At 34.5% G+C, this 19958-nt stretch overlaps 1 protein-coding gene across 32 annotated transcripts in view; it reads right to left on the bottom strand.

Annotated features, from left to right (window-relative positions):
* The window catches only part of LOC125648954 (unconventional myosin-IXa-like), a 74120-nt gene that overhangs the window by 22800 nt on the left and 31362 nt on the right, over window positions 1-19958 (bottom strand). For 16 of the 32 annotated variants that reach the window (XM_048876021.2, XM_056166919.1, XM_048876022.2 and 13 more), the window contains 21 exons: window positions 19780-19857; window positions 17964-18053; window positions 17662-17775; window positions 14666-14680; window positions 13514-13648; window positions 10853-10974; window positions 9665-9806; window positions 8824-8914; window positions 8608-8709; window positions 8420-8498; window positions 6867-7043; window positions 6487-6526; window positions 6276-6377; window positions 4811-4891; window positions 4478-4588; window positions 4206-4328; window positions 3512-3661; window positions 3087-3265; window positions 2513-2671; window positions 1825-1998; window positions 377-404 (listed from right to left, as the gene is read on the bottom strand). In XM_048876021.2, the coding sequence (XP_048731978.2) occupies window positions 377-404; window positions 1825-1998; window positions 2513-2671; window positions 3087-3265; window positions 3512-3661; window positions 4206-4328; window positions 4478-4588; window positions 4811-4891; window positions 6276-6377; window positions 6487-6526; window positions 6867-7043; window positions 8420-8498; window positions 8608-8709; window positions 8824-8914; window positions 9665-9806; window positions 10853-10974; window positions 13514-13648; window positions 14666-14680; window positions 17662-17775; window positions 17964-18053; window positions 19780-19857 (2292 nt within the window). Of the gene's footprint in view, window positions 1-376; window positions 405-1824; window positions 1999-2512; window positions 2672-3086; window positions 3266-3511; window positions 3662-4205; window positions 4329-4477; window positions 4589-4810; window positions 4892-6275; window positions 6378-6486; window positions 6527-6866; window positions 7044-7613; window positions 7659-8419; window positions 8499-8607; window positions 8710-8823; window positions 8915-9664; window positions 9807-10852; window positions 10975-13513; window positions 13649-14665; window positions 14681-17661; window positions 17776-17963; window positions 18054-19779; window positions 19858-19958 lie in introns of all 32 variants that reach the window. The other 16 variants (XM_056166910.1, XM_056166909.1, XM_048876024.2 and 13 more) reach the window with 10 other exon arrangements.

The raw sequence follows: 19958 nt of genomic DNA, 5'->3' as shown, positions 1-19958 counted from the left end.
AATTCCAGATTTAAAAATATATCAATTAATATAAAGCATCAGATGCTTAAGGACACATGTGACAAACAAAATATTGATTTACTGTAAACCTTGAAACCATATTTTGAAAATCTGAGAAAATCACTAACCTTTTCTGATGTTCAAATTAAAGACTGAAGGTTTTTATTTAAAATTCCTTAAATTATTACTGCAATGGGTTATCTTTAAATCCTTTTGGATTTTTGATCATAGTAATTATTCATTTGATCCATTCGTTGTTGATTTTCAAGTTTGTTTTAAATAATTCAGAAATACGTTTGTACAAATGTTTTGTCTGTGTTTAAAAGAAGAAATTAAACACCAATAATTATCGTCCATCTTTATACACTTGTCTTACCTGAAAAGACTTTGCAAGACTTGAAACTCTGAAAAACAAAACATAGAAAACTTAGTTCAACAATTCATGATGATGTTCAACAATTCATGATGATATTCATTTTCATCAACACTTTTTAAATATTTTCCTTTTACACAATTCTACCAATTTTTTTCTCCAAACATTTCAATATTTCATGATGAAAAATCTCTTCAAAGATATCTTCCAATAATTTTTTGGAAATACATGTATGTCGGAAAATGAACTGAAATTGAATTCATGTATCAAAATGCTTCAAAGGCCTGCAAACATCAACAAGTACATCACATTTGATAAAACGTAATCATCAGTCTGTTTCAAAACAAAATGCATTAAATTTTGTGAAATATGTATATATTGGAGCTTCCACATAAAATCACCACAAAAAAAAAAGGAAAAAAAAAAGAAAAAAAGATTTACCTTTATAAAATTCTAAAACAATTTTATTTTTTCAATCTACTTTAAATATCAAGGACTGCATACCTATTGTTAGTGAAAAGTGTCCAATTAGACTGGTGATTGACAAACATAAAGAAAGGCAACACCAGTAACAAAGAGACTAACATTAATAAAGTGAGAAGAACGAAAATGTTTACATCACAAAAGCAGCAATACGCCAACACTAAAAGGTTCTACCACTACAACAGTGCAATACAGTACATTACTCCAGGGTTCGAAATAAACATTTTCAAGAACTAGTCCATACAGACTGGTGACTATTGATGTTCACTAGTCCGCAAAGCATTTCACTAGTCCGTCGTCCAGTATATCATATAAAATTATCTCATATATTAATTTTATTCGATAGTATTTAATTGAACCAAACACTTCACAGTTGCAAACAATTCAGTTTTTGATATCTTCAGTAGAAAAAGACAACCATACTTTATATTGCTTTCACGATTTTCAGAAGCATACAGTAACCTCTGACTTACTCACTTAGCCCCTTTTATAAATGTCCATGTATATGGAAGGTCAACATGTCACTATCACGCAAACACTTAACCAAGCAGGTAATCGACCATAAGTTCAAACATCTAAGAGATTCAAAACAAATTTGCTAAAATCTTAACCAATTCAAGATTGATATACGGATTTTCACTTGTCCGTATGGACTAGTATACGGACTAGTGCCATAGAGAGTTTACTAGTCCGACATGCTATTTACTAGTCTCATGAGGTAATTTCGAACCCTGTACTCAAGTTTCTAGGTTAAAAAGATGGTTAAGGGTCTTCAAGTATAGGGAAGGCAGGGGTGTGTTAACAGCAAATTAAGAAGGGTAAAAAGTAATACACCCCACCTATTTCAATGAAATGAACTGAAGTGATGAAACAGTATAACAGAAGTGACTCTGGATTGAAACAGTAAAAGCTGTGGAACTAAATGGCAACCTGGGAACAAAGTGCTAGCTCTTTGGCACGGCGTTTACCTAGAGGTTGAGCGAGCTTGCTTAAGGAATTCATCATCTGGAAGTTTGATGGTGGGTTGTACCAAAACTATAGTTGGGGGGTTGACAGGACTAGTATAAGAAGTGGACTTTTCTTTTATCTTGGAGTCCACTGTGTCGGATTCGGAATCCTCCACTTCATGGATTCCACTGCTCCTGGTTCAGTTAGAGTATGATTAACTGTTACACCAACATGTTTTACACCAACGTGTTGGATAATTAGCGTTGATTAAAATTTAACCTCTCGGATTTCTTAAAATCAAGGATCCCTTTCAAGCTGATAACTGTTAAGAAATGTTGTTCAGCTATTTTTCTACACAACTTGTGAAAGTAATAATTTCCATAAACTGTTTTCCTTTTTCTTAATCTGAAATGCTACAAGTAATTTTTACAGCATGTTTTCCTTCAGGAAAAACTCTATTTCAGAACTGAGTAATTTTATAAAATATGTGTAATAAATATCATACAAAAATTATTTCATTTCCATCACACATTTAATATATCATGCATATTACAAACTATCAAATGCAAATATTATATAAAATACACTGCATACATTTGTTTGGGTGTAAAATTCAAAGCATTTGGTCATAGTTAATAATGCTATTATACTGTGTTTTATATACACTGCAATGATTGGCAAGGCCGGTAGGTGGGTTTGGTTACTTACTCTGAGTGACGCCTGGCATCTGATGGCAACTGTTGATCTAGTTCTTCAGTACTGAGCACACCCTCATCACTTGTTGTGTCAGCTTGTTTCTGTCGTTGTCGCTCTTCCTCCTCTCGTTTCTTTCGCTGTTCCAATGCCTCTTCAATCTGACTTCTGTACCTGTTGAATGCCCCACAGTTTCAAACATTAGTGGATACAAAAGCATCTACAACAATTCGCATCACACATTGGACCAAACCCTGGTCAAAACTTCCAGTCTTAGAGAGTCAAGGTACACATTACAAATTTGCACTTTTGCAGCACATTCTCCAACCCTGTAAAGACAGGTTTATTAAAAACACACTGGTATACATAAAACATATCAGTGTATGACCTTTATGTTAAGTTTTCCAAATGCAGTTTTGGATATGTGAACATTTCAAGTCCTTCATAAAAAAATATACATGTAGCTCTGAAGACTGATGCTTGTTAAAATTTGCTTGGTTTAGAATCATTACTTTCTAGGACAAAAAGCCAAAAATTTGTTCTATTATGCTGACAACTCGAGAACAATTCTATCATAATATGGCCCTACTGTCTACGTATTCTCCATCCCTTGTACCAGCTCTGTATGAGGATAACTGCATTAATCGTGGTTAGATAGCATCGCCTCGTGCGCCAGCCTCGTAGGTATCGCTGCATGGTAACAACTGCCTGCAGTTGTCGCCTCAGCTTCAGTCTGCGCTGTCTGGATAAGTACATCCTTACCATAGTCTGTAAGAGCAATCCCACGCAATAAACCAGATTCTTTGCTACTATTAGTATTAGATATCAATTGATGAATTTTGTATCTTCCTAGAAATATGAATTAGAATTCTAAACCATTCAGATATACATGTAGACATACAAGTTCGTAATTACTTTCAAGGAAATCAGATCTCATGTAATGATAAATACAAGTACATTTAGATGTCACAAAAAACTAACAACTTGAATTGAAAATTAAGAATTTTTTTTTACCTGTATTACCACACAACTAGTTCTTAAGGCCACAAAATGCCTGCGTTCAAGAATGGATTTAAACCAACGCTGGATCCGGACTACACGCAACATAATGGCTGAGTGGAGAGATTCATCCAAGAAGATTTTCTCAGATTCTCGGAGGAAAACCTACATGTATATACATGTACATATATAAGCCACCAAATAAGGAAAGATAATTCTTTAACAAAACTTCACCATTCACCTGACTTGTAATTTATGATTTGAAGAGAACTCTTTCTAATAATTTTCACAGATGAACATACTGCCTAGCTATTGCAATAATAATCTAATTTTGTTTGTAGTTTGCAATTTGATTGAATGAGCAACATACTAGTTAGCAATTTGCAACATAATTTACTTTTCAATACCATAACTTGCTATATGTACAAAGCATTGCGACATCATTAAGGTTTAACATTTTTCTTTAAGATTCCTATTTAAAACAAAATCATAGGATAATTAATAATCTCCTGATAAATTGATAATCTCCTAATAAATTGAATAATAAGAAATTAATTTAATAGCAAAGCACACTGTATGTTATTAAGCTATAACATAATCTGGTGCAGATTATACTTTTTATAAACTGCTTTACTGAATCAACTTTCGTTATAACTCAATAACATACTCATTTCTTGATTGTAAAGTTTGAAGAGTGATTTCCCTTTACCTTTGTAATACCAATCTGGTAGTTATCCTTATCAAGGTCATTCGATTCTAAAAATGTGGCAACATCTTCCTTTGAACTGAGAAGACCCTTTGGAAGAATGATCTTATAAAGCTGAATGAACTCCTGTGAAAAAATATTCAAAGACAATGAAATACATGTGTGGCACATTGAAGAAAAATACAGTCTTCTTATGGTTTACTGCTTGTATACTCTATAATGTATTATTTTTCAAGAACAGTCTTTCCATGTTCATAATACTTCGCACAGCATACCTCAAACGTGAGCCTATAGTTGTAGCCGGATTGTCGGATTTTGACTGTAGCCAACATTCCTGTGTATCTTAGCTGCCTCAGCACCAGAACATCATTAAACGTGCAGGGTTCCTAGAATCCATAACACCAAAATTATCAGTTTTGTCATCAGATAAATGCTCACTCATATCATAAACATGTACTTTATAATATATTCACAATTTGAACATGTTATTGTTTTCATGCAACACAACAAACATTTATTTCGTATATATCTTATATGTTGTCATTTTTGTTGAAGATGTAATACCAATATCTATGTACATGTATATGTTAACTTTTGAGTCAAGATACCTTTTCAGCATTGGACTTGATACATCTGATAAAAAATGGGTTGGCCTGCTGTAAGGTTGTCATCAGCTTAGACAGGGACCACTGAAAATGGAAAAAAAGAGGTCCATGAGCCATATCACTGACTTGAACAACTGCAAGGCATGCCCTAGCCTCAAGGGCCAGGGTGTAAATAAACTTAAACTGCCACTACATGAGAATACTAGTATTTTAAATATCACATATTGTGGTTGTGGCTCTACTCAAATTACTGGGGTCATGGTGTGGACAGATGTGAATCTATAATAAATGAGGATGCTTGCATACTGACATATCGTATCTGTGTGGTTGTGGCTCTACTCAAATTACTGGGGTCATGGTGTGGACAGATGTGAATCTATAATAAATGAGGATGCTTGCATACTGACATATCGTATCTGTGTGGTTGTGGCTCTACTCAAATTACTGGGGTCATGGTGTGGACAGATGTGAATCTATAATAAATGAGGATGCTTGCATACTGACATATCGTATCTGTGTGGTTGTGGCTCTACTCATATTACTGGGGTCATGGTGTGGACGAATGTGAATCTATAATAAATGAGGATGCTTGCATACTGACATATCGTATCTGTGTGGTTCTTCATCAGAAGATTTTCAAAGAATTTCCAATGCATCCCCTGGTCCCCAAGGTGATAGTGTGAGCAAACTTGAATGTACATTGAATGAGGATCATACCCTTGTGCCAGGTTCTTGAGAAATAGGAATTGAAATAATTTTAACCATGTATTTATATCTAAAGCTTCATACCCCTATTGTGTCCCCATTGGTCATGAGCTAAAATGTACACTAAATGAACATGCTTGCATAATAATTTGATACATATTAATTAGCCTGTTGATGGGGTTTAAAAGTGGACATATTTTGTTCATGTGGTAATCATATACAGGTATTTCTATATGAAACTTGACACCCCTATCTTGGTTTCCGGAGTCATGGTGTGAATTTGAATCTACACTACATGAGGATCCTTGCATATTCATATTGACACATTGTACTACTGTGGGTCCTGAGAAGAAGACTTGAAGATTTTACTCTATATTCTGAAGTAAATACATGAATCTTTAATATGGTCCCAAAGCTCATGGTTTGAAAAAACTTGAATCTTCATTACATAAGGAAGCTTTCACATAAGTTTTGGCTTTTTTGATTCACTGGTTCTTTAAAAAGATGAAGAAAAAAACCCCACTCTATCCTATTTTCACTTTTTCCTAATTATCTCCCCATTGGAATGGGACATGTCCAAATCTGAATTCCCTTTCTTCAAAGATGTTATCTTGTATCTAAGTTCAAATTGGCTGAACGGTTATTGAGAAGAAGATGAACATGTGAAAAGTTTACAAACAGAGGACAAACAAAAAATAAACCTCAGTAATACAAAGAACTGTGACCCAATTCCTCTCACAATCAATGATAAAGTGATAGTCACCTGGAACTGTGCACTGACACTGGCTGCTTGCTTTTTGGAGGTGATTTTGTTACACATTGTACGGCTCGCTATGGCTTTCAGAGTTTTTATGTCCCTCAGCATCTACAATAAATGGTGTCAACTTAAGATAACTATGTGTAATAATATAGACAGAACTTTGTTCTCACATGTTAGAATTTTGTTTAATTACGTTGCTAGGGAACGTGCTTACCGTTGGAGGCCTCGGCTTTGGTCTGAATGACTTGTTCTTTCTACAAAAAAAACAAATGATTTGGAATGAAAAAAAATGTACCTCAATCACAATTCTGAAAATAATTCTGATACTTGATTCAGTGAAAGATTGTGGTGGAAATACAGTAACAAGTTATCAAGTCAAAACAGTGTCACTAAATGTTTAAACATTTCTTAAGCTTGTTATCATTTCATCTTTATATCATATTTATTGTTAGGATTAATTTACAATATAAATCACACTCCAAGCATGAGATTTGACATCAAACTCAGATTGAAAGGAGGAGAGAGAAAAGCCAAATAAGAAGTACAAAATAATAGAGAGAATCATGCAAGTTGCCAACATGCAAAGAAACATACAACATCACATGTTTGGCCCTTCTGTATATCCGAATTTCCTCATCAGACATGTGAACCTCACTTGGACTACATGGCAAGTCTAAGAAAACATTGTCTTCATCGGGAAGTCCACTGTCGTCCATTCCAGGTAGAATGTGTACAGGAGAATAAAGCTGATGCCCTCGCTTGTGTTGACTACTGCAGGGAAATCAGGAGGAGAGAACTCTATGTACATATAACCATGCAAGGGAACTAACGTTTAGAAATGTAGCAGCTAGTTACAACAAAACTAAAATGGAAAGGAATCCTTCAACAGCTTTTAGAGCTGTAGAAAATTCTATATATGTGTGTACAATATAAAAAAAAAAGTAATCATGCAAAAAAAAAATTTAATATTCAATTAGCACATAATTCACCCTCAAAACTCAAATTCAACATTATTTTCAAAACTATCATTCCATTTTAATTTTACTCCAATAGTCAGATCATTAGTAAATGTGGTAACTGAACTGAAAGACTTAACAAGATCTTCTTTACACAAGAAAAGCCATATCCTGCACTAAAAGTGATGACCATCACAGAAGTTTTAATATTGAATTAATTGCAATAGGCCAAAAATATACATTAAATCAACACAACGAAACAAAATTACAAACTGACGATATCAAGCCTTAGCTTTCCTGTTAGAAAGAGAGAAAATCACACCGTTCAGCAAGCCCACACTTATACAAAAAAAAAAAAAAAAAATCCTCAGGCTTCCAAACTTACTGAATAGAGCGTAAAAGTTTCATGGTACTGGCTATAGTGTAGAATCTGTGGTTTAACAATAACACAAAGATAGGCGGCCACAAAATAACACGCAACTTAAAATCTGGACAATATAACTGCAAAATGAAAGCCAAGATCAGGACAAATTCAACAGGTAACACAGCCTAACTTCAGCAAATCTTGTGTCTGTCACAATCAAGGCAATGAATTAAGTTCCTTTTTATGCCACAAATGATCTGATATTTTCATATCTTTACACATTTTTCAAATATTTTTATCTGAAACACTGAAGTTAGACTATATTTGAAGGAGTCAGGTTCTTTATATCTTATTCTGGTATAGGGATAAGGGTCACACAGTGTTATGCTTTGATTACAAATTTCTATTGATGTGCTGTAGTCCTCATTTACATACACATTTTTCTTGCTAATATTTTGAAACTGTGCTTCAGATATTTTTGAAGGAGGAAAATGCTTGCAAGATATATTTCAGGAAATCAGAAAATAAAATACTAGTCTGTTCAAATCATACACAATATAAATGGCATGAGAGTAATAATAAGATATTTTTCACGAAATATAAAAATAATATCAAAAGCAAAGTTCATGGTACCAAAAGTAGAGGAGATATTGCATATCTGAAGACAGGCAGAAGACAGCATCTGGTTATTTCTGTTGTCATTGCAATAATCATCGAATCCCATCTGTCATTGAATTGTTACTTTCTTTATTTAATTCATAACCAGCTGTATAAAGGGAGATAATACAGGGTACTCATTTGAGAAAAGTATTTTGGATAACACTTACTTTAACAAGTTTTCCCCACCAACAAGGTTAAAGTCAAATGAGTTCTTCCTATTCTGCTTTTGAACATCTTTCTTTACACCTAAAACGCAAAACATCTCCATATGAATTTCTAAGTGGAAAAGAAATTCTGGTAACGATCACTTTTAAGAATATATATTATGTATAATTGTAAATTCTTATTTACATACCGCCATTACTCCTGTAGGTTCGCCCTGCTGCTATGAAGGCAAATACGCTCTTGACTAGAGTTTTGATAATAGACCATCTGAGCACTGCTACTGGGTCCAAACCTACAATTCCATACAATAGTAATATCAGAATATAGTCTGAAGGTACCAAAGTCGATGCTGCTGGCAAGGTACTGAGAACAGCGAGATACAGTTCATTGTGGAGAAAAATCTCACCCATGAGTTCCCTGAGGAAGGACAGATTGCTGCTCTTTAGCACGCTGACTATGTCTGGTCTAACCTGGTCAACATTCTTTTCTCTGAAATCCTGTAAAAGGGACATGAAATCAGACACATGTTTCAGTGAATCAGACATGATTCCATGAATCACACACTTACATGATTCTGTGAAATCACAAACTTACAAGATTCCGTGAATCACACACTTGCATGATTCTGTGAAATCACACACTTACAGGATTCAATAAAATCAAACTTACATGATTCCGTGAAATCACACACTTACATGATTCCGTGAAATCACACACTTACATGATTCCGTGAAATCACACACTTACATGATTCAATAAAATCACAAACTTACATGATTCTGTGAAATCACACACTTACATGATTCCATGAATCACAAACTTACATGATTCCATGAAATCACACACTTACATGATTCCGTGAAATCACACACTTACATGATTCAATAAAATCACAAACTTACATGATTCTGTGAAATCACACACTTACATGATTCCATGAATCACACACTTACAGGATTCCATGAAATCACAAACTTATATGATTCCTTGAAATCACACACTTACATGATTCTGTGAAATCACAAACTTACATGATTTAGTGAAATCACACACTTACATGATTCCGTGAAATCACACACTTACAGGATTCCATGAAATCACACACTTACATGATTCTGTGAAATCACAAACTTACATGATTTAGTGAAATCACACACTTACATGATTCTGTGAAATCACACACTAATATGATTCTTAATACCACAAATTTGATTTCTTCTATGGAAAAATTAAATGTCAATTCTTGCCTTTATTTGATATTTGACTTTGCCAGCATAATGAAGAACAGCGAAGGCCTCCTCTCTGACATTTGGCACTTGGTAGTATGTTTTTCCTTTGTGGTGGTGGTTAAATTTGGAAAGCAAAGTTTCATTTGTAGCACCAGGAAAACTGAAATGCAATACACATAATCTGAATTCAAAACTACCCATACATAAAATAGCAAACATGTAAATGAAGCATGCAAGTGCATATTTACCAATATATTGAAACAGCTTCAGTGATAACTATATCAGCAGTTATTTAAATGCACCATTAGATGTTATCTTGTATATATAGTATAACACAAATATCTGCATAAAAAAAAAACATTGACTAGTTCTACAAAATATTGATTAATTGGATTCACACTTCATTAGCATTTTGTAGTAACTCAAACATTTAAGGAGCAAGAGCTAAAACTACTCCCAAATTCCCCATGTTCTTAAAAACAAAACAAGAATATCGGTAAAACTGATGGATGTTCCCTGAACTACATCTAACCAAAGAACTACATCATATGACAAATGACACAACGATCAATAACTGTTGAAATACAGTTGAAATGTATATAAAGTATATGTGTTGAGTGACCTTGACCTTTACAAAATGACCTTGATGACCTTTGCCTGAAAGTAATTTGCCTTTTACTTATTTGTGTGATATATGATCTATAACTTTTCAAAAACTGTTGAAATAAGGAACTTTTTCCTCATATTTAAGGTATATGTTCTGAGTGACCTTGACCTTTATAAAATGGCCTTGAGTGACCTTTGTCTGAAAGCCATTTGCCTATAACTTATTTATGTGATATATGATGAAATACCTGTTCAAAAACTGTTGAAATATGGAACTTGTGTATGTTCCAAGTGACGTTTTCCTTTCCAAAATGACCTTGATAGACCTTGGTCTACAAGTCCTTGTCTCGAGGAACATTTGTGATCAATTATATCAATTTCTGATGAAAGGTTTAGGAGATATGAGCTTGGACGGACAGACAGCGATTAAATGCTACCCCAAAATTTTTCCGGGAGCATAAAATGGCATCATATGCTTATCACTCCAACCAAAATGTTGTCTCTTGCCTACAGCTTCAGGAAAATAGTTTGATCCCCAGGCAAGATAAAATGCATGATACCCTTTAATCCTGTCAACATATTTTTGTACACCACACTTACTTGCACTCTTCATCCAGCAAACAGAAAAGGCCATCTGGCCGTTTGGAAAAGAGATCCAGACAGCCGGTGTTGTCTATAAACTCAATATTCTTCCATTGAATCCCTTCCTTTTTGTACTCTTCCTATAGTTAACAACATTCCATGTTTAATATTGGGAGTGCATGTAGAAGCTCAAAGACAAGATGAGCAATGTTTGTTATTGGTAGTAGGTATGGATCCTAACAGTCACCTGAGTATGCACATGTTTTGGTATAACCCTAACAGTCACCTGAGTATGCACATGTTTTGGTATGGATCCTAACAGTCACCTGAGTATGCACATGTTTTGGTATAACCCTAACAGTCACCTGAGTATGCACATGTTTTGGTATGGATCCTAACAGTCACCTGAGTATGCACATGTTTTGGTATGGATCCTAACAGTCACCTGAGTATGCACATGTTTAGGTATGGACCCTAACAGTCACCTGAGTATGCACATGTTTTGGTATAACCCTAACAGTCACCTGAGTATGCACATGTTTTGGTATGATCCTAACAGTCACCTGAGTATGCACATGTTTTGGTATGACCCTAACAGTCACCTGAGTATGCACATGTTTTGGTATGACCCTAACAGTCACCTGAGTATGCACGTTTTGGTATGATCCTAACAGTCACCTGAGTATGCACATGTTTTGGTATGATCCTAACAGTCACCTGAGTATGCACATGTTTAGGTATGGATCCTAACAGTCACCTGAGTATGCACATGTTTTGGTATGGATCCTAACAGTCACCTGAGTATGCACATGTTTTGGTCTCTAGAAATTATTGTTACCTGTATACTTTTTATACTTTTCCATTTTTATATTGATAAATATACTGGCATACTTATCACATACAATTCATAATTTACAGTTCCTTTGTAGGTGAGCAAATTTTATCATATCATAGCAAAAACTATATGTCCCTGAATCTCCGATTATGGGGCAAAAAAAAGATCTTCTCAAGCATATTGCATTTTTTTCGACATATGATGAACTAACCCCCACCTTGGGATCCGAATCCTGAATTTTACATTGTTCATCAAAATCAATTTCATAGTTTGTCTGCTTGATATCCAGCAGTAAAGAAGATTTTCTACTGTATTTTCAATACATATTAAAAGTATATGACCAATCTAGCCCCACCCTGGCAAATGAACACTAGGGTCATGCATTTCACAATTTTGGTAGTGGGCTCAATGCCCATTATTATCATGCACATAGTTTGACTCCTTCATGTCCAGAAGTAGAAAAAGAAGAAAATATGACCAACTTAGCTCCACCCTATGGCATGAACCCTGAACCCCAGGGGTCATGAATTTCACAGTTTTGGAAAGGCTCATTGCTCATTACAATCATGCCAATAGTTTGACTGCTTGATGTCCAAAAGTAAAGAAGATTTTCTAAGATATAATGCATTTTCAATAAATGACAAACTTAGCCCCACCCTGGGGCACGAACCCTGAAGTCACGAATTTCACAGTTTTGGTTAAGGACTCAATGCTTATTATAATCATGCTCTTAGTTTTGACTGTTTGATGTCCACAGGAAAAGAAGACTTTTGAAAATTACATAACTTTTGATTGATTTGGCCACAATCCCTCGCCAGAGACCATAAAATTCACAATTCTTGTTCCCTTTAACCCATAGATGTTATATAATACAAGAGGCCCAGGGGCCTTATAGGTCACCTGAGTATCATGTAACAACCTTCCAATGTTTGAATTAGTTTGTGTTTAAATATAAGAATTTTACTTTTGGATGGAAGAAACATTGAATAGCTATGTGGTCATGAAGTACATGTGTCATTTTTATGTTCAATCAATAATCCTTTTTAAAAAACCTAGGTCTGAGACATCATAAAGAAAAGGGTTATTTACTCCTTAGATAAAACCAATATAAGAAGATTTTCAAAGAATTTCTACATTTTCACTATATGACCAATAGAGCCCCACCCTAACACAAGAACCCCTGCCCCAGGGGCCATGAATTCACAATTTTGGTAGAGGGCTCAACGCTCATTATAATTATGCCCACAGTTTGGATTCTTGATGTCCAGGAGTAAAGAAGAAGATTTTTTAAAATTACACTCATTTTGATGGTTTTTGTCCCACCCCTCAGGCCCAAGGGGGGGCAGGGACCACGAATTTCACAATTTTTGTTCCCCTCCACCCACAGATGCTATATGCCAAAATTGGTTGAAATTGGTTCAGGGGTTTCAGAGAAGAAGCTGAAAATGTTCAAATGTTAATGCACGACGAACGACGACGGACAAAAACAGATAGCAATAGGTCACCTGAATGATTCAGGTGACCTAAAAATTGGTCGAAATTGGTTCAGCTGCTTCAGAGAAGATGAAAATGTCCAAAATTTTGAAAACAATGCATGGCAACAGATAAATACAGATAGCAATTGGTCACCTGAGTGACTCAGGTGACCTAAAAAGCATACACACAGACAAGATAAACAATGTTTGATATCGGAAGTACATGTAGAAAAGCATACACACAGACAAGACGAACAATGTTCTTCAATTACATATCTAACACACAATATAATATAGGAAAAAATCTTAGCAAATCTGTTCTCCGAACTTGAAAATTAGTAGCAAAACACAGATGTAAATGGCACTTACTTGTTCAAACTTGAATATGTGTTGATTGAAATAATACTGTAGATGTTCATTTGCATAATTAATGCTAAACTGCTCAAAGCTGTTTTTGCTGAAATCCTCAAATCCAAAGATGTCAAGAACACCGATGGAGTTCCCCTGTAAACAAATGGAGCACAAAATAAACAGGAAGTAAAAGACTGTGTAAAATATGATACTCAGTCGACTGAATCGTATCATAAAGAATGGAATTATTGAACTTCTTTGGAAATCAGAATCCCTAAACATTAGATTGACATCATTGGGGACATTACGTGAAAAAGGATAATATTCCTCTAAATTGAAAATTTTCCAAGAAAATAAGAATGTCAATAAAATGAAGTGTCAGTACATAAATAAAACTAATATCATACTGACATGCTCACATCAAATGCATTTCATTCTACACAGCTCCACTTTACTGCAAATAATGCCTGAATACCAAATGCACAAACAGTCAAAAGTAAATGAGAAGTGCACCCACATAATTCTAATCCATTTTGAAACACAGAGCAGTACTTTTCTGCTACAAGTACTGAAATACAATTTTTGAAGAGTCATGTAGTGGTGTAATTTCACCTAAAAATCTGTTTCCTCTGTGAAAGTAAATTGATTTTCATTTTGAATATACTCTTTAAAAGCAAGATCGACCAAAAAAAAAAAAAACCAGAAAAAGAATCAAAATGCAGAAAGTCTTGTTCAGTATCATATGACACTATAGAGCAGCACCTACATGACTGTACATGGGAAATATGCTAGTCAATACCACTCAAATTAAAGTACATTTAGTAATAAAGAATTCAAGACAATCTACGCGAAGGAAATTATCCCCATAAAGGCCAAATCATGAACTACTTCATTCTAAATCAAACACAGCCATTCCTCTTAGAACTTCTACACACATCATACAGAACTAGGTCAGACTGATATTTTAAGTACAGATCACAACATCCACTGTCTATGTCAGTAAAACATCATAATGCATTACACAGTCACTACCATTAAATGTCAATCACATTATAGATCACATGCATTTAAATCTCCAATCTTTCTTTTTTTTTTCTTCAACTAGGTTCTGGCAACATCATGCAGTTTTACAAAACATGTACTTTTGAACAGAAAATATGCATAACTTACCACAGAAAATACATCCTGAACATAAAATGTATGATCTCACTAACTCTAATTTGTCCAAACAGGTATACAAATCTGACTACACCTTGCAAGCACAACAATTAAAAGAGAGTAAAATATTCCCATCTCATAAAATGGTACCTAGTGTTGTTCCTCGATACGACAAAATCTACAAGCTAATATCCTCCGTCATTTCCAAAACATAGTTATCAAGTTCCCCAGTTATTCTTCTTATTCCAGTACATCTACACCTTGAAGTGATGACAAGTTCTTAGAAATTTATCTGACTTACTATTTCAGTATTCATTTGAGCTTCAATACATGAGATTGCTTGTATTTTTCATATTCAGAATACACATACAGATACAGACTAAAATCAAATGAATCATTCCATAATAATTAAGTGCATTAGTGACTTATAATATTGGTTTTGAGACATGGATCAGCAAACCATATATGGTCATAACAGAAGAAAACAACAACATATATTTACAGCAATCAAATCAAGGAATTAGATCAAGTTTCTAGTATGCCAGTCCCCAGTAGCACGTGACTGCGTGAGCAGTTATTTCCCTTCTTGTTGCTGAGTGGAATGTAAACACATCGCCATTTGCATTTTCGACTCAGAGGCTGAGAAGTGAATCTCACCGATGTTTCATGTAAAAACATTATCAGAAAGCCCAGTGGCACTTGGGCGTAATTAAGCACAGCCCCCAACATGTCAAGCTGATCATTTGAGTTAAACTATATAGATGTAAAACAAACCAAAAAAAAAGTTGAAGTGAAATTTGTTAATGCTTTGTGTAATATATAACTAGTTAGAATGCCCAGCAGTGTTTGAGTGTAATTAAGCAGAGGCTTGGGGGCAACAGCCCCTGACAAATCAATTTGAACACATGAGAATTTCACAAAATACCACACACATGCGACAATTTCCTCAACAATGGATTCTATTTAGTTTGGAATATAAACTGTACATTTTTAGCATTCTGTTTTTATTTCGTTTAAAAACATAATTTTTAAACTTCATTTTACACAATGAATTCATATTTGGACTTATATATATATATATAAAATAAACTGCCTTTGGTGGCACTTATTTTTGCCCCATTGGGGACCGGTATACTAGAAGTGTTCCTGACTCATAATACATGTATTGGTTTTAAGACATGGATCAGAAAACCATATATGGACATAACAGAAGAAAACAACAACATATATTTACAGCAATCAAATCCTAAAATTGACACTTCATCATCTTTACATGTAACAAACATTTGTTACACAACTTTGAAATTATTCGTATTTTCCATTGTTATTTGCTCTATTACTATTTCAACGATCAAGAGTTATGTGTGATGATGATTTTCTGGCCTCTGGAATAAAATATTGCGATTTAAAACAAAGAATATGTGCACCACCTGATTTCCAAAATGTAAAAATTCATTATGATGTCATTACAAGTATTTAGTTATAAAATCATTTCATTTTGATTGGGAAAAATAAAGTGCATGCATCTTCAACATCATTTGATGATACAATGTGTAAAATGAATAAGTCAATTCTAAAAATACTGGCTTCATCATTTTTCGCTGAATATGAATTTTCATTGTCTTCATGGTTGTGCCAGAATACAAAATCAAGTGATCAATGGGGTACATTTTCTGCTTAAGAAGGAAAATTGTATCTGTTGACAGATCCAAGAAATATAATAACCACAAAAATTTATGAAGCCAAAGTATGTGGTAAATAATCCTGCATGCGATTTCATATTTCTATATAGCAAAAGTGCTATGCGAGATAGTAATTACAATAGATGTTTATCATTCCTACCAAAAAACACCACTTTATTTCACATCATTTATAATTTGAAGTGAAATATAGTTGTATACATTAATTTAGTTTTTGGATTTAGAAACATCCAGCACAGACATTCTCATATACTGTTTACTGATAAAATGTAAAATGGTTTTATCAGTCAAATATGTTAGAATAAATCCTGTGCTGTATCATTCCCAAAACAAATTTTGGCTAAACTTTTGAACTTTTCTTTGTATTCTAAAGAAATTACAAGAATGAATAATTTTGTGATGTAATTAAAACTGTATACATCAACAGCCAATGTATACCTACATATTTCTGATTCATTTTAAAGTTGTGAGCTAAATGGATGTTTCAATCAAATTTCATTGTTTTGTTGGGTTTTTTTATTGGGGGGGGGGGGGGGGGGGCAATATTAAAATGTACTAAATACAGTGTTTTGGATAACATATTGCAAGTGGAAAATTTTATCAACACATACAAGCTTTTGATCGGCATATATGTGTATATGTTACAGTTGATCTTTTTATCTTGATCCTTTGTAGGGCAGATATTTCTTAAGTAACAAACACTATAAATGTCAAATATCAATTGCAATGCCTGATATCTAAGTGGCAACCAAGTTTTATTTCTGCAGCTAGAAAATGTGTGTTGTAAATTACGAGTTTAACCAACATTTTAGACATCAATCTCAAACACAACACAGCAATCTGGCCATCTGATCAAAATGCTAGTGCAAGGAAGTTGCGAGAAATACTAAAAAGTATTCTGATCCATGATCACTACCAGTAAACATACAAAATTACTCTCCTAAATTAAATATTAACAGATTTACATGGAAAAACATGGAGTCTCACGGGCTTTTTTGCATTGGTTTATTTGGAGTCCCCATCTACAAATTGACAGACACCAGCATGTCTGAGGGACTGACAGACACCCACATGTCTGAGGGACTGACAGACACCCACATGTGTGAGGGACTGACAGACACCCACATGTGTGAGGGACTGACAGACACCCACATGTCTGAGGGACTGACAGACACCCACATGTCTGAGGGACTGACAGACGTCCACATGTCTGAGGGACTGACAGACGCCCACATGTCTGAGGGACTGACAGACACCCACATGTCTGAGGGACTGACAGACGCCCACATGTGTGAGGTAGACTATTACCTGATGGTCACTGTTGTGTCTCTTGGCCAGTAGAGCTTGGTTCACTTTCAGAACAATCCAATCGAACAGGGCTCCATATAGACATTTGGCCATGGCATCACGCGTTGCTATTGCCTTTAAAATCATAAAAGAAAATATTTATTTTTCTATGATGTACATCATACTAAATACAATTTTTGATACAAATTTTAGTGAAATTTAGCATCATAATTCAAACCAATGAATATGATTTAAGAGATTATAAACTGTTGGCATGAAATTGACAAGTAAGCACAGTTTGTTGTAACTTCATTGTTTCTCACATCATGCATCCTATAGTTCATCACCACTGTCTCGTCGCCCGCGGTAGCTCGCTTCTGGGTGAGGGCTTCCACCAGAGTCTTCTCTTTCACCTGAACAGATAAAACAATACATCACAACATACATAAAATTAATCACGTGAAAATGAAGCATACACACCTCACATTACTCACATTTCGCTAGTCTCACGTGAAAATGAAGCATACACACCTCACATTACTCACATTTCGCTATTCTTAATTTCAATTACCATGCCTTAATGGATTTACTCCGTACTCTATGGAGGATTTTCATGAAAGATAACTTTATTTTGCTGTCAAGGTAAACTCACAAGGTCACATCAAAAACAAATTCTCAAAAATAATGTGATCAATAATATAGTGTTGCCGTATAAACATAATAGCAATTTTTGTTTCTAGTATTCTAAGCAATCCTTGCTCAAGGAGGAATACTACAGCAGTGAAATTTGATATGGATGAAAAATAGAGGGTATGTACAACAATATTTTGAAAACTTTCAAATGTACTTTATTTATTTAGTCAAAAAATGCAGTTTTAGTAGAAAGTAATCTGAAAAAAATGAACATCATGCCAGACTCGAACCCACAATCTACAAATTAGCAGTCAAAGCACTACCCTATTGAGCTACTCAGCTAGGCAATTAAATCCAAAAGGAATAGACAAATATTGTTGATATTTATGTTTTCATCCATGTTTTAAAAGGAAGTCAGTCATTATGACGCCGTAGTATACCTCCTTAAACCAAGAAATAAAACATACATATAATCTCAACTGATGTGTTGACGTATAGTCCATTGGTCAAAACTACACAATTCTAGGAAATCAATGAAAACTACCACTTCCACAGAAACTAACAACAATACTTAATGGTTTGACCACTTGTACTAGCATTAGTAGCTGCAATAATGTAGCCCTCTCTGATGGGTTTTTTTTTTTTTTGTTTTTTTTTTTTTTTTGTTTTTTTTTTTAGGGAGAGGGCTACCACTCCTTAGGATCTCCGTAATGGTGCAAATGCGGGAGTGATTCACTCCCGCAACATTTGCGCTCATTCTAAACATTTCCTGACTTTCTTTACGTAAATAAAATGATATTCTATGTTTCTTAGTCAATATATAAATTTACAACCTGCAACTTTAGATTTATGAGGCTCTATTCTACCGTTTTCAACAATTTCGATAAATTCCAATTTCGATTCATATTTGTGCGCCATGTTTGATGTACTGAAGTTTCAACTTCCGATTGTCAAGTCATTTGCATATGCCATATAAGGTAGTATTTACATCAATGGACAAGTATAGAGGCGAAAGCTATTTCGTCGGTATTGAAAAGGTTTGAATTTAATATCAAGTTAAAAACCGAACAGCAGAGTGTAAATTCTTTCTGCAACAATATGATTTTCCTTTCTTTGTCGAAGTGGCTCGAGTAACTACATTTTCGCGCTGATTGTCAATGTTTAGGTTTTTCATTAGATCCACCTACGAGATCTCGCGATAACAAGCATGGCGGAGCAGACGAAGAATTTTGCATGCTGTACATTATATTTAATGAAAAACACGTTTATTAGACATGCCCGAGCACAAAGTTGGTACTCCTTTTGGTGTAAACAACATTTGGGACTAATACACAGAGTTTATTATCGGTTATTCATAAAATTATTTTGCACCATTACGGAGATCCTATGGAATTGTAGCCCTATCCCGAAAATGTCAGAATAAAAAAAATTGGATAGGGCTACATTATTGCAGCTATAGCAATTAGATGTTCCTTGTCTAAACATCAGTGACTAACTTACACTCACCTTCAGAATACTTGATATAGTTTGTATAACAGTCTGGTGTTTAATGGTAACACTCTCATCATGATGCTGGTCCCCTTTCTAAAACAAGAAAACAAGCTCGATCTATTAGAGGACACATCCCAGGTTTCTAAACTTTATTTTTTCAGCAAAATTAATTCTTTTCATGCCTAAAACTACGT

This window comes from Ostrea edulis, chromosome 5 (genome assembly GCF_947568905.1).
Source record: "Ostrea edulis chromosome 5, xbOstEdul1.1, whole genome shotgun sequence".
Taxonomy (NCBI): Eukaryota; Metazoa; Mollusca; class Bivalvia; order Ostreida; family Ostreidae; genus Ostrea; species Ostrea edulis.
This window is presented reverse-complemented; position numbering and strand designations above follow the sequence as displayed.